We start from the raw sequence: 15,781 nt of genomic DNA, 5'->3' as shown, positions 1-15,781 counted from the left end.
TGATCCAGTTGACTGTGACAAGGCAAGAAAGCGTACAAGATCTTGAACTTTAAGAGGAGAACAGAGGGAGATTGAAAGCATGGTAAACCTTTTGATGAAACAATGGTATGGTTGAGGTGTATGGGATTTCCAGGGAGGGGTAGCCCCTCTGGTTAAGGGGCTTGTCATGTCCATTCTGGGGCAGCTCACTCACCTTTGGTCCCCACCGGACACTTACCTCTCACCTGTGACTCCAAGTAGCTGTTTGCATGTGACAACGGCCACACCCCGGTTCACCGATTCGACAGGGGTGGGCTAAACCGGGAGAGGGTAGCCGGCGGGCCTCATACCCTGGTGAGAGAGGAACAAGCCTGTCCTAGCTCTGGCAGGCTGGGCGAATGGGATCTACAGTGAGATCCGATGACCAGGAAGGCCGTTCTGCAACGCTCCGTGGAGAGCGAAGGGCATGACAAGGCACAGAATACGTCATGGTCATCCACTGCCACCAACGAGACCCCAATTTGTGATGCTTGTTCGTACCACTGGACCCGAACTTCTGAGGTCAAGAGAGTGGAACTGCCCCAGAGCAACGGCTTTTCGACTGCACAGGTCTCCTGTCGTCATCAGACACGATGGACAACCACCACAACCGCAGTATGTTTGGGAGTACAACATCCGGCATCTAGCCCTAGATTTTTCAAAAGATGTGAAAGCCGTAGAGAGTCAGCAGAATAATGGTAGAAATAAGAGACTTCAGCAGTTCTCTAGCAAGACTGCAGAAGCTGGAGCTGGTGCCTTTAACAAAAGAAGGTGAAGAGGTGCTTCAAATCATGCCAAGTCTAGAAAGGAGCATTTGATGGAATCTATGCAGATTTTGCAAGGCTTTTGACAAGGTCACACATGACAGGCTGATCAAAAAAGTAAGAGCCCTTGAAATCAAAGAGAGAGGGATGAATTGGATCCAAAAACAGTGCACCTCAGGAACTGAAGGGCAATCATTGTTGGGAATTTTGAGTCAGTAGTTGTTGCTGTTGAAATTCCAAGTTCAATACTCTGTCTCTTTCTTTCTACTTAATAATTTAGACTTAAATATAGTGGGTATTTTAAAGTAAGTATGTTGGCATGGTTAAGCAGTACATGATTGATTGGAATATTGTGCAGGCTTGCAGAAGCGTTCCCGTGCAGGTCTGGTGAAGACCCAGTCTCCATAGAAACCCAGTCTCCATAGGAGAGGTACCATCCAACAGAGCGGTCATCATCAGAGTGGTCAAAGTCAGAGTGATAAGGTTTTGTCTCAACTTTGAGCTTTAGCGAAAAATGGCAGTGGCAAGGTAAGTAGGCAAGTCGATTCCTTATTTCTTATTTAACTCTTGAGAGAATAGGGGTTATGTCTACAGGTCCAGTGTTCTGTCTGGGTGTCAGCTATGGGATTTCTGGGAGACTCCCAGCTTCCCTGACGGCCAGATCTGCACCAGGTGCATCAAGATGCAGCTCCTTAGAGACCGTGTTAGGGAACTGGAGCTACAGTTCAATGACCTACGGCTTGTTAGGGAAAGTGAGCAGCTGATACAGGTGTCCCCTGTTTTTCGAACGTTCGCTTCACGACACCTCGCTGTTATGAAAGACCTACACTAGTTACTTGTTTTCGCTAACAGAAGGTGTTTTCACTGTTACGATAAAAGGCAGCGCGTGCCAAGCAGCCAAGCTCCTCCCCCGGAACTGCATTCTAGCCGCCATTGCTTAAACACGTGCCCGTGAGCATCTGTGCTTTATGTCAATTTATTTTGTGCATCCGTTAACAAGATGAGTTCTAAGGTATCGGAAAAGCCTAACAGAGCTCGTAAGGGTGTTACACTTAGCGTAAAACTAAACATAATTAAGTGTTTTGATCGTGGTGAACGAAGTAAGGACATACTGAGTTTGGTTTGTGCAAGTTGACGAAGATGATGTTGAAGAGGTTTTGGCATTAGGGTTAGGGCACCCCAAATGCAGTAGCGAACGGCCCAAAAGTGAAGTCATCCAGGAATTGAACATGAAGCAGTTGCGTGAGATTTTCGTAGCAATTGACAACACTGCAATGATTGTAGAAAAGTATGACCTTAATTTTAAAAGGGTATGTAGGTTTAGGGCGTATTTACAGGATGGTTTGAGTGCTTACAAAGAACTGTATGATAGAAAAATGCGCGAGGCTAAGCAGTCAACCATACTGTCGTTTTTCAAGCCTTTTCCACATCAGCCACAGCAGACGACGAACCTCAACCTTCAACATCAAGGCAGGCAGACATAGAAGGTGACCTGCCTACCCTGATGGATACAGATGACGATGAGATGACACCCCAGTCTCCCACCACCCCAACCTCCGACAACTCAGCCTAACACACCGTAATCAGTGTGCTTGCTGTCTTCCTGATTCCAGTAAGTGAAACTACACTGTACATAAATTATTTCTACTTTATATAGGCTGTGTATTTTTATGTGTTATTTGGTATGATTTGGCAGCTTCATAGCTTAAAGGTTACTGAAGACAGCGCTTCTGCCGAGAGTGCTTGCGTGAGATTTTCACTACGGTGGACAGTGCCGCAATGATTGCAGTAAAGTATTCCTACTTTATATAGACTGTATATTTATCAGATCATTCCTGCTTTTACTATATGTTACTGTTATTTTAGGTTTTATGTGTTATTTGGCATGATTTGGTAGGTTATCTTTTGGGTCTGCGAACGCTCACAAATTTTTCCCATATAAATAAATGGCAATTGCTTCTTCACTTTATGACATTCCGGCTTACGAACCGTTTCATAGGAACGCTCTACCTTCGAATAGCGGGGGAAACCTGTAGACAGGAACTACAGGGAGATAGTCACCCCAAGGCTACAGTAGACAGATAAATGGGTGACTATCAGGAGAGGGGAGGGAGAACATCAGATAGTGGAGAGCACCCGTGGCCATCCCCTTCAACAATAAGTACTCCATTTTGAGTATTGTTGTGGAGGTGGGGTGACCTAACTGGGGGTAGCAACAGTGGCCACACCTCTGGCACAGAGTCTGGCCCTGTGGCTCAGAAGGGTAGGGAAAGGAAGACGATGGCAGCAGTGACACGGGACAGGCAGGAAAGAAACACGGATGGTAGTTTGCCTCCCAGGTGCCAGGGTCCAGGAAGTTTCTGATCGCATCCACGATATCCTGAAGTGGGAAGGAGAACAGCCAGAGGTTGTGGTACATATTGGTACCAATGACACTGGTAGGAAAAGGGAGGAGGTCCTGAAAACAGACTACAGGGAGTTAGGAAGGAAGCTGAGAAGCAGGACCGCGAAGGTAGTAATCTCAGGGTTACTGCCCGTGCCACGTGACAGTGAGAATAGGAATGGAATGAGGTGGAGGATAAATGTGTGGCTGAGGGATTGGAGCAGGGGGCAGAGATTCAGATTTCTGGATCATTGGGACCTCTTCTGGGGCAGATATGACCTATACAAAAGGTTGCACTTGAATCCAAGGGGAAACAATATCCTTGCGGGCAAATTCACTCGAGCTGTTTCGAGAGGTTTGAATGAATATGACAGGGGGATGGGAACCAGGATGATAGAGCTGAGGGTGAGCCAGCAGGTTTACAAGTAGATGATGGATGTAACATGAATGTAAGGAAGGACAAGCCAATGATTGGGTACAAGTAACGAGGTGTTCTACAGTGAAGAAGTCATCTCTCTGACACAGTGGTGTCAAGAAAACAATCTCTCCCTCAATGTCGCAAAAACAAAGGAGCTGGTTGTGGATTACAGGGGGAATGGAGATGGGCTAACCCCTATTGACATCAATGGATCTGGGGTTGAGAGGGTGAACAGCTTCAAGTTCCTTGGCATCCACATCACCGAGGACCTCACGTGGTCTGTACACACCAGCTGTGTGGTGAAAAAGGCAAAACAGCATCTCTTTCACCTCAGATGGTTGAGAAAGTTTCGTATGGGCCCCCAAATTCTGAGAACTTTCTACAGGGGCACAATTGAGAGCATCTTGACTGGCTGCATCACTGCCTGGTATGGAATCTGTACTTCCCTTAATCACAGGACTCTGCAGGGAGAGATGCAGACAGCCCAGCACATCTGTAGATGTGAACTTCCCACTATTCAGGAGATTTACAAAGACAGGTGTGTAAAAAGGGCCTGAAGGATCATTGGGGACCCGAGTCACCCCAACCATAATCTATTCCAGCTGCTACCATCCGGGAAATGGTACCACAGCATAAAAGCCAGGACCAACAGACTCTGGGACAGCTTCTTCCACCAGGCCATCAGACTGATTAACTCACGCTGATTTGAGTATATTTCTATGTTACATTGACTATTCTATTTATTATAAATTACTATGATTGCACATTGCACATTTAGATGGAGATATAGCGTAAAGATTTTTACTACACATGTATGCGAAGGGTGTAAGAAATAAAGTCAATTCAATTCAAATACAGAAAGAGCAAAGAGTTAAATTGTACCACAGGGGCAAAATGCAAAAGGACAAAGAATGCAGGACTGAAGGGGCTGTATTTAAATGTGTGTAGCATTCAGAATGAGGTGGCTGAACTCGTGGCACAATTAGAGATTGGTCGGTATGACGTTGTGGGCATCACTGAGTTGTGGCTGAAAGAAAGCCATAGTTGGGAGCTTAACATCAAAGGATATACTTTGTATCGAAAGAACAGGCAGGAAGGCATAGGCGGTGGTGTGGCTCTGTTGGTAAGAGATGGAATTACGTCTTTAGAAAAAGATGACATAGGGTCAGAGTATGTTGAATCTTTATAGGTGGAGTTAAAAAACTGGATGGATTAGAAAACCATCATGGGAATCATATATAGGCCTCCAAATAGTTGCCACGATGTGGGGTTGAGATTGCAAAGGGAGCTGGAAAAGGCATGTAATAAGGGTAATGACACAATTGTAATGTGGGACTTCAATATGCAAGGGGATTGGGAAAACAAGTTGGTGTCGGACTGCAAGAGAGGGAATTTGTTGAATGCCTACAACATGGCTTTTTAGAGCAGCTTGTGCTTGAGCCTACTCAGGGAAAGGCAATCTTAGATTGGGTGGTGTGTAATAACCCAGATCTTATTAGGGAGCTTAATGTAAAGGAATCCCTTTGGAGGCAGTGATCACAATATGTTTGAATTCATACTGCAATTTGAGCGGGAGAAGCAGAACTCACAAGTATCTGTAATTCCCTTGCAATACTGAATGAGAGAGGAGCTTGCACAGGTGGATTGGAGGAGGATACTGATAGGAATGACGGCACAGCAGAGATGGCTGAAGCTTCTGGGAATAGTTCACAAAGCGCAGGATAGATATATCCCACAGAAGTTGTTCTCAAATGGTAGGGAGAGTCAACCGTGGTTGACAAGAAAAGCCAAGGAAAGGGCATAGAAGGTAGCAAAAGTGAGTGGGAAGTTGGATGATTGGGAAGCTTTTAAAATCCAATGAAAGGCTATAAGATGGGAAAAGATGAAATTTGAGGACTAGCCAATATAAAGCAGGATACCAAAAGTGGTTTTTTAGTTATACAGTATAAAGAGTAAAAGGGAGGTCTGAGTTGATATTGGACCACCGGAAAATGATGCTGGCGAGGTAGTGATGGGGGGTCAAAGAAATGGCAGATGAACTTAATGGGTACTTTGCATCTGTCTTCACTGTGGAAGACATTAGCAGTGTGCCAGAGGTCCATGAGTGTCAGGGAGCAGGAGAGAATGCCATTGCTATTACAAAGGAAAAAGTGCCAGGCAAACTGAAAGATCTTAAAATGGATGAGTCACCTGGGCCAGGTGGACTACATCCCAGAGTCCTGAGAGAGGTTGCTGAAGAGATAATGGATGCATTGGTCATGATCTTTCAAGAATCACTTGACTCTGGCATGGTCCTGGAGGACTGGAAGATTGCAAATGTCACTCCAATCTTTAAGGGAAGAAAGCAAAAGAAAGGAAATTATAGGCCAGTTAGCCTAACCTCAGTGGTTGGGAAAGTGTTGGAGTCTATTATTAAGGATGAGATTTCAGGGTACTTGGAGACTAATGATAAAATAAGTCAAAGTCAACATGGTTTCTGTAAAGGGAAGTCTTGCCTGACAACTCTTCAAAAGTCTTAAGCACAGGGTGCTAGTTGCCCAAGAGTTTTGCACAGTACAGTAGTAATTTTATGTATTGCACTGTACTGCTGCTACAAAAAAACAAATTTCATGACAAATGTGAGTGATGGTAAACCTGATTCTGATATGGGTCTCTATCGTAGACTGAGAGTGGGAAGCGGGCAAGGAGAGGGGAATCATGGTTGGACCTCTCTCTCTGATCAGCTGAAGTTTCTGGATCCATTCACTTTGCCCTTGATTATAGTGTTGATGAAGATAATTGAATTTCTAGAAAATACACACCAGACTGTACAAAATGTACCATAGAGACAGGTACCTCAACCATTCAGCCTGCTTCATCATTTAACTGCATATTCCCAGAAATATATTTAATAACATGCACTTCACTGCTTTCTGGGGCTGGAGAATTCTAGTCGCGTCCCTTTTGGTGAGGAAATCCCTCCTGATCTTGATTCTAAATGACATACCCTACATCCTGAGGCTGTGACCCCTAGTTCTAGACACGACAGCTGTCAAGAGCATCCTCACTGTACCCAGCTTGCTGAGTCCTGCTAGAATTTCATCCACCTCTCTGAGATGCCCTGTCATTCTTCGACACTTCAATCCCTCCTCGAGGATCAGCCTGCCGTCGCAGGAACCAAACTAGTGAACCTTTGCTGTATTCCCTCTAGTGCAGGGGTTCTCAACCTTTTTTATGCCATGGACCAATACCGTGCAGGTTGGGAACCCCTGCTCTAGGGCATCAACTTTCTTTCTCAGGTAAGTAGATCAAAGGTGTAGATAGATAGGGTCCCGCCCAAGCTCTGTACAGCAGCAGGAAAACATTTGTGTTTCTGCATGAACATCCTCTTGCATTGAAAGCTACTGCACCATTTACCTTCCTGGATGCTCACAGCACCTGAACACTTGCTTTCAGACACCTTCCGTTTTCCCAATCTATCACCATTGTGGTATAATCTGTCCTTCTGTTTTTAAAAATCAAAGGAGTGACCTCCCATTTACCCCCATAAAACTGCATTTGCCCACTTATCTAATTTGTTGAAATGACACTGGAGTCTCTTTGCATCCTCACAAATCACACTCATCTCCCCATCCCCAACATTGTGTTGCTTGACAACGTGCAGATGTTATACTTAGTTCCCTCATTCACATCAGCAACTTATATTGAACAGCAAATCCTGTGGCACCAGATTGGTCATGATCTCCCACCCAGGAGATCAACCATTTATACCTATTCTCTATTTCCTGTCAACGAATGCTGGTATATCACTCCCATATCTGACATGCTTTAACTTTTGCACCCTAACCTCTTGTGAAAAGCTTTCTGAATATCCAAATATACCACATCCACTAGACCTCCCTCATCTTTACCCAATATCCCTTCATGTCTCTGGTTAATAAAGATCACCCTAACCCTTTGGTTGTTTCCTTCCATCCCATCCCCTCCCTATCATCCCCGACCTTGATTTCCAATCCAGCAGAATTAGTTTTCCATTATCCATTCCCCTTAACCAAATCAAATCACTCTAAAATCTTCTACATTCTACAGAATAGAGCCCTGTTTTGGGGTAGAATCATTTTATCCGAGGTATCAATTGTCTCTGCAAAGCCAGTGTGTTACCCTCTCCTGGTGACCAGAACTGCACATGTCGCCTGGATGTCAGTAGTTCTGCTCTCACCTTGTCTTCTACTACTCTGGATCGAGCTTTTCATCATTTAGGTGCTACTCTGATTTATTGCTTTTTTGAGTCCAGAATTGGTTACCTCATGCTAGTTGATGTATTAACGTCCAATTTCCACAGTTTACTTCATTCACTTAGTCAACTATTTTCTTTGAATTTTATTTCCATTTACACCACTGACAATATTTTGTTAGCAATTTCAGCAAACTTGGGAATGTGGCTCTCTCTCCATTTATGCAATCTGCACGCCACAGGTTGCTAGGAGACATTGGATTTGGCGTAGCGGGACAGAGATTCAAAAGAAGTGAGCAGGCACAGTGGGGACATTCTGTGTGCCAGTTCCCTAGGAGACGGTGGATTGTGAGTAATGAGGCCTTTGGCAAGGACAAATAAAAAGTTAGGTTTAGGCAGAGCGGCCATTGTGGAAGCGCCCTTTCTAGGAGTGGTCTAGTGTTAGAGTGGGGAATTGAGGCTTTGGCAAAAAAAGGCAGAGTCTGCAGGTAGAATTTTTTTGTTTAATTTTCTTCATTATTTTCTTATTGCACAGTTAGAGCAGTGGGGATGCCAGACAGGATAGTGGAATGCTCCTCTTGTGGGATCAGGGAGACCTGCAGTGTCTCTGATGACTACACCTGTAAGAAGTGCATCCAGCTGCAGCTTCTTTATTTCCATGTTAAGGAGTTGGAGCTGGAACGGGATGACCTTTGGGTCATTCAGAAATACTTTTTCAGGCAACGGGAGAGTTACAAATTTTTCACTACCCTTTAAGATTTTAAAAAAGTGCTTTCTTCCCTCACCTTGGACCAGCTGATTTTGATGTTGACAAAACTCACATCATTTGTTTGTTTCTGCCATGCACCCACTAATTTGTAGGCAATTTCTTGATGTTTCCCTTGCATTGCAAGAGACTGCAGTCTCCTGGTGCTGCCAATTGTATAGGATATGTTCACAGAAACTACAAATATGACCTTCCACCCCCAACCCCCAACCCTATACTGCTGCTACTGGGCCAGCTCGCATGACAAGACTTCATGGCATCCCAGTTCCTGCGACCTCTGATAGGCAAACTCAATCTTTGATACTTGATTGGATGAATTTTGATGCCATTTTACAACCTCCAATGCAGCTCCATCCAATTGCTCCGAAATAAGTGAGTGGCCCATTTAATCTGTTGACTCGAGAATGTGGTGATTCGATTGGTTGAAAATTTACTGAAATCTCCATCTAAATTTAAACAAGGCGGTTTAAAGGGTTCAGCACAGCCTAGGTGGGCCAAAGGGCCTGGTTCTGTGCTGTAAATTTCTATGACATATCTATAACTTATTTAGCAGTATTCAATGCATGCATGTAACACCAACTTCATACTGAACGTGGGCTCAATTTCAACATTTATGAGAAACTTGGATAGATACATGGATGGGAGGGGTATGGAGGGCTGTGGCCAGGGTGCAGGTTGATGGAACCAGATAGATTAATAGTTCGGCCTGAACTAGATGGGCTGAAGAGCCTGCTTCTGTGCTGTAGTCTTCTATGACATCCTCTTATTGCAGACCCAACTCAAGTATGTGACACACCATGAGTTCCCTACCTTGCACGTCCCTGCTTATCCTATTCTTTCCACTGCTGCACAGCTTATTTGCAAACCAGGCCAGTAACATAAAAGACTTCCAAGATTATCTGAATGTCCAAGTAAATGATAAATATAGACATTCCCTTTCAACTACTTTAGTTACTTCATGAAAGCAAATGTAGGTCTCTAACCATCAGAACCAGGAACAAAGATATAGCATAACAATTAGGTTAAGAGAACACAAAGGACCCCTTCCAACAATGTGAGGGGAGCCAAGGGTCAAGGGTGAGTGAGGGAGGGGCTGAAGAAGATCAATAAAGGTATAGTAAAAGGGAAGTTAATTGGGTTATATGCAGATAAATTCCCAGGGACTGATCATCTATGTCACAGTGTCCCTGAAAGAGCGGATGATGGCAACATTCTTCTGAAATTCCTGGACTCTGAAGCAATTGTAAACTGGGGTGGGAGGTGGGAGGTGGGAGGAACCTACTGACCAATTTAACTAAACATCAGTTTTAAATGATGCAAACTGGAATTAGCATGGTTAACCAATCAACTGGAGATTCTGAAAGATGCAGCTTCCTAACACTGTGCACTGATAACAGGGATGGGATGGAAGGAACCAACCCAGAAGAGCCAAATCTTTCTGCAAATGCTGTAAATTTTAATGCTGTCATTTTAAATGGAAGGCCAACGGACCCTTATTAACCAAAGATACAAAGGAATATGAGGTAAAGGCCAGTGGAAAGACTTTTGACACAGAAAAGGCTTGATCTTACCAAACATTGGTATGGATACAAGAGGTTAGACAGTCTACCCTTCTCCTAATAGAAATCACATCAGTTTTAGGGGCTTATCTCCTGGGTACAGTTGGTCATTGTAGAAGTGGATTGTGAGAGTGTCAGATATTGCCAGGGAGTGTGTCTGCTCAGAGTGAGTCATTTCAGAAAACTACTGTCAAAACTGAAAGTTTAGGCTTAAAGTCTTTGGAAGAATTTTTTTTTAGTTTAAGCCTATGAGGTAGTCAATTTCTAAATTTAGGTCTGACCACTTGCATTACATCAACAAAAAACTGAGACTAGGGTTGGGTTTTACTTCCAGTAGTCTGGGGGCACAGTGGGAGCTCTCAAGCTTTCCCTCTGGGGTCCAGTGAACCACTCCCACTCCACACCTCCTGCAGAAAATGAAGTATCTTACTGCCATGATCCATTCCCTGTGTTGGCAGGAAACTCAGTGCTACTTTCCACTCTGTCTCCAAATGATCCTATGTAGACGTGTTAAGGAGGAGCCTTACAGCTAGGGGCAGTTCCAAACATCTGTCCAAACACCATGGAAATCAATTAGTTCTGGCTTGGTCAACCAGATAATTTTAATCCTGTCTAGTTTTGAGTTTCTACTTAGCGTCATCAGAAATTTACTTCCCTCCTTAATAGGACGAGCAAAAATGTGGCAGATGGTGCTCAATGTTGAAAAATATGAATTTGTGACTTCATCTTTAAACTCAAGGAAGGCAGATCAGAATACGTTCAAAAACCAGGAATGGTGCAGAGAAAGAGACTTAAAGCACAAGTATTGAACACATTAACTATTGAAGCACAGGTGTAACGCTGATGTAATGGTTTCTCTGTAACGTTTCACTGCTAATGTAACAGTTTCTCTGTAGCAGCAGTGTTTGGGTTATGACTAGAAATAATGGGGACTTTGGAATATGCGGTGTCCAATGAGGGAAGATGTTTTTTCTTTCTTGTGGGCCTGAGCGAAGGTTTTGCAGTCTTTTGTTCAGTGGAAGATGGAAAGAGAAGATGCCAGAATGGAGAAGTCGTAGTCTGCAGGACGGAGTGGACTTGGAATGGGGTTGGGAGTCGATGACCAGGGGGAAAATCAATGGAGAACGAACAGATAGGAAAACCGTGAGCTCCAACGTTGCGCATTAGACTGTTTCATGAGAATGGGCCCTTTTCTTTTTTGTTTCTTTACTAACCCGAAAGTCAAATTAAGAATTATAAAGCTCAGTCGTTTAATTGCATATTGTGGACTGTTTGTTATTTCATGGTACTGATTTGTAACAGGGGACACATCACACAGCACCCACCCAAGCAAGATTTCTCAAGTTTGGCCGGGCAGGATATAATACACAGATATAATAGGAAATAACACAAAGGAAATGGAAAACTAACCTTTATCATAAATGAGTGACAGTTTCTACAGAACTTAGGTGATACCCAGATGCCAAAGTCTTAAACTAGACTCCTCACATACGGGTGGATGTGTTGGTCATGGAAATAGTGAAGACTAAAGTGACCAGTCACAGTCATCCAACATGGAAACAGACTCTTTGACTCATGATATCCATGCTGGACGTATACTAATTCCACCTTACAGCTCCTGGTCAGTATCTGTTGCAAATTCAAGTTCTCACCTAGGTACTGTTCAAAAGTGGTGAGAGTATTTGCCTCCAGCATCTTACACTGGCTAAAACTGTTAACATCACAAAAAAGGTATGCCACAGTTGCGTAGCAGTTAGCGCAACGCAGTTACAGCTCAGGTTGTCGGAGTTCAGAGTTCAATCCCAGCACCTCTGTACGTCCCCCCCAGTGGAACGCGTGGGTTTTCCCCAGCAGCTCTCGTTTCCTCCCACAGTCCAAAGACATACCAGATAGGTTAAAAATGGCCATTGTAAATTGTCCTGTGATTAGGCTAGGGTTAAATTGGTGTTGTCAGGGGTTGAAGGAGGCTGCAGCTTGAAGGCCAGGAGGGCCTGTTCCATGCTGTATCTCTACATAAAATAAAGATTGCGTCATCTAGATTTGCTGTTGTTGCAAGTGGAGAAGTTTAAGGACTGCTATAACTGAAGCGTTTATGACAATCAATTAATTTGAAAGGACAGAGAAGTATCCTTTTTCTGATGATACAGTAGAGAACAAACAGATGTGACCTTAATGCAGGAGCCCAGCTGGTCCAAGGTGAGGGAAGAAAGCACATTTTTTAAAAATCTTAAATGGTAGGGAAAAAACTGTAAATCTCCCATTGCCTGAAAAAGTATTATTGCTGGGAGGCATGTAGGTTCCAGAACTGAGATCGAACTGAGATTTGTGGTTGGCAGCAGCACAAAGAGAAATGAGGCAAACTGAGGGAGTGAAGATTGTATCTCAGAGAATGGCAGAACTGCTCCGAGGGCCAAAAGTCAAAGTGATTTGTTTTCCCCTAAATTTGTTCTTGATATTAAATAGCTTATTTAACTATTTACCTCCTGATAAGACATTAAAACTCCATGATTGTTGCCTGTGATCCAGGCTAAAGTGGCATCAAACTAGGTCACAACTAACTTGTTAACCAGCTGTAGGTATCAGATTACCCATCCCATTCCATAGAACCACTAGTACTGTGCCTTGGTTACGTGGCCTCCCCCACAGTCTGCACTATAAGCACACACACCCCTTTCACGCCATAACGTGCACGCAGCCCTCTCCTCACACTGTGGATTCTGTGCATGCTCTCACTTTACACTCGAACTAATTACTGTTTAACACAAAGTATCGCAAGAAACAACAATAGAGGTCAAATCTTCCTTTAAAGGTTAAAATTTTGCTGCTGAACTAAGGAACTGGGAGCCCAGTTTCTGAAATTACAATTGGTGGGAAAACCTGAACTCTCGACTTAAATAACATCTGGAATTCTTCTCCTGGAATGTTATTAATGCCAGAGCCCAGCTTAAAGCTAAAAACAACAGCTGTCTATTATAGAAAATTGAGGGGACATTGAATCAAGTGAGCAGAATTGTCAGATGTTATCCAACCAAATGGAATGAGCTTGTCATATAACTCCTGAGATTAAGGGAATGGAGAACTCCAGTTTTTCACAAACCTTCAAGACAGGTTCAATTATACTTAACCAACCAGTGACATTTTTTCTTAAATTTTGACCTATGCTGAGACAGGGTTAATTAATAATTTAGTGATCAAGGGTTCATTGAGACAGAGTGATCATTATACAATGAATATTCAATGGAAACATTCTCAGATCCAAAATTGGAGCCTTAAGTTTAAAGCCAATTGGAAAGGTGTGACAGGTAAGCCAAGATGGAAGAGGGAACTAGATAAAAACTAGGACAATAATTGTCCAAGGACAAAGGGAAAAGTGAATCTTTGGAATTCTCTCCCCAGAGGCCTGCGGGTGAGTATAGTTAAGGTGCCAATAGCTTTTTGGCACCAAGCAGAATGAAAGGATAAGGCAGTTGGAGTACATTGCTGTTCAAATTCCTGCTTCTATTTCTAAAAAGTAATAATGTACGTGTAGGTGGGTGTTGTGTGCACACACATGTACAACAGAGTGTGCATTTTGTGCAACAACTGATCAACCAAATGATCTCACCTGTAATTACCTCTGTCACAGCCGATGAGTGTGACAATCACACCATTATCTGTGTGCCACTGGCAAGTACCAAGACCACAGCATCATCAGCAACTGTTCCTTATCACAATGGAGTTAAACCATTGAGACAGGATCCTGGCTACAAAACGCTTGCAAAATAAAAATGGAAGGAAAGTTCTTGGACCCCATGAGGCAAGGATGGGGCATTATTATATAACTGAATAGATTCCATGCAGTGTTCACATTTGATGAAGAATTGTGGTGGGGGTGGTTGAGTAAATGATAAACACACACAATGAATCTCCACATTCAATGTAAGGTTCCTGATTATTCCTTCCAGTGTATTGAAATATAACCAGGTGAGTTTGTTGCCCTGACCAATATATATTCTTCAACAACATCACTGAAGAGGTATATTATCTGGTCACTACCACACTACTGTGCACTGGAGCTTTGCTCTGCACCATCTGGCTGCAGTTCCCTATGTTGCCATATTGATACAAACCCAAGGCATTGGCTGAATATGCACTGTACCTTTTCTCTTGTTTTTATTAATTCATTGTCAGAAGGTTGACCCTACAAAAGAACACAAGCCACATCCTGCAAAGGACAAGACTTTCAGTTTGCCTGGGCAAGTCTTCACCAGAATCCAGGTCCCAATGAAATGTTGTTGAGCTGAAACATCAACTCTGCTTTCTTCTCTTCACAGACGCTGCCTGACCTGCTGAGTTGTCTTCAACACTTTCTGCTTTGTTTTGGGATTTCTAGCATTTGTTCCAGCTGGATATTCCAGAAAATGACAGATTGTTTAAAGAGTGATGATACTTTACATCGCGTCATCTTAAAGAATCCAAACATTGCCACACATCTGTGCTAGACAGCAGTGTTCGCCCTTCACCAGATCCCAAAGAAATAAAGCTCCCACTCCCACTCGTCCATTCCAAGTGGGGTTCCGCCCTTCACCAGGAACGAGAAGAGCAAAAGGAAGAACCCAGATTTACAGGCGTCCCGCAGTTGCAGAGGCACACGATACCGCCCAATCATTACTGCCCCCCCCCCCCACCGACTTCACCGGGCCAGGGGCTGAATGATCGAGGATGATGGGGGGGGGGGGGGGTTACACAAAACATCTTTACTCCACCGGCTGTACACTGCAACACCCCCTCCTCAGTGAAGCACCCTTCCTACAATTCCTAATAAACCACCCCCCAACACATCTGTTTACACTCAGTTCAAGAATTCCTTTTGCAACTTTACAACCAGTAAACCGACATCGTTCCATAGAAAAATAAGGACCAAATACGAACGTGGCCAATCAGACCTTCCACACAGGCGCCGGGAGGGCAGGGGTCTCCTCCCACAGCGGGATACAGAGCCCGGTGCCGCCGCTCCCCCTTAGCTGGGCGGCGGATGGTGCAAAGTCTGAATGGAAACTTTCCCCCGTCCCTTACCTGAAGTCGCCGGGCGCGACCCAGCGACCAAGAGTAGGCAGAGAGCGGCGAGGCTGGCGAGAGGAGTTTGGCGGTGGGGCCGGGTGCCCATGGCTGGTGGGGAGCTCAGGCGCGGGTCCGATGCAAGCTCCGACTGACTGCGGAGTGGCGGAGAGGAGAGGAGAAGCAGTGTGCGTCAGCAGCAGCAGTGCGCCGCTCTTCAACCCACTCGCACCCTGCACAAACTGCAGGCACCTATGCAGATGTTACAAAATTGTTTTATAATTATAAAAAAAATCTTGCAATGCAAATTGCCTCCCCCGCTCAAATAAAAAAGATGTTCATCAGGGGAGCAAAATCTGCTTTCGATAGGAAATAATGGCCATGAGGCAATTCGCGTCCAACTGCTATGTGTGTGATAGGGGCAACAAATGATCACAAACTTTGCATCGCTGAGTTTGATTGCATTGAGGCTACTGGGGAAAAGCTGCACTCTCTCTTTTGCTGGTGCTTTGTAAACATTTGTATGGTCATTTCGGAAAGGGCTTCTCACTCAAATGGACCAAGTCACAGTCACACCTCTGTGACATTAAACAAATGGAAGAAGACAGTACTTTTTATAGGAT

At 44.1% G+C, this 15,781-nt stretch overlaps 1 protein-coding gene across 1 annotated transcript in view; it reads right to left on the bottom strand.

The window, feature by feature from the left end:
- The window catches only part of mrc2 (mannose receptor, C-type 2), a 228,112-nt gene extending 212,746 nt beyond the window's left edge, over window positions 1-15,366 (bottom strand). The window contains exon 1 of the mRNA XM_073070731.1: window positions 15,177-15,366. Within this exon, the coding sequence (XP_072926832.1) occupies window positions 15,177-15,267 (91 nt within the window). The 5' untranslated portion in view covers window positions 15,268-15,366. The remainder of the gene's footprint in view (window positions 1-15,176) is intronic.
- Window positions 15,367-15,781: the final 415 nt, after the last annotated feature.

This window comes from Hemitrygon akajei, chromosome 18 (assembly GCF_048418815.1).
Source record: "Hemitrygon akajei chromosome 18, sHemAka1.3, whole genome shotgun sequence".
NCBI classification, from domain to species: domain Eukaryota; kingdom Metazoa; phylum Chordata; class Chondrichthyes; order Myliobatiformes; family Dasyatidae; genus Hemitrygon; species Hemitrygon akajei.
Note: the sequence above shows the minus strand (reverse complement) of the source record. Positions and strands in the feature narration are given on the sequence as shown.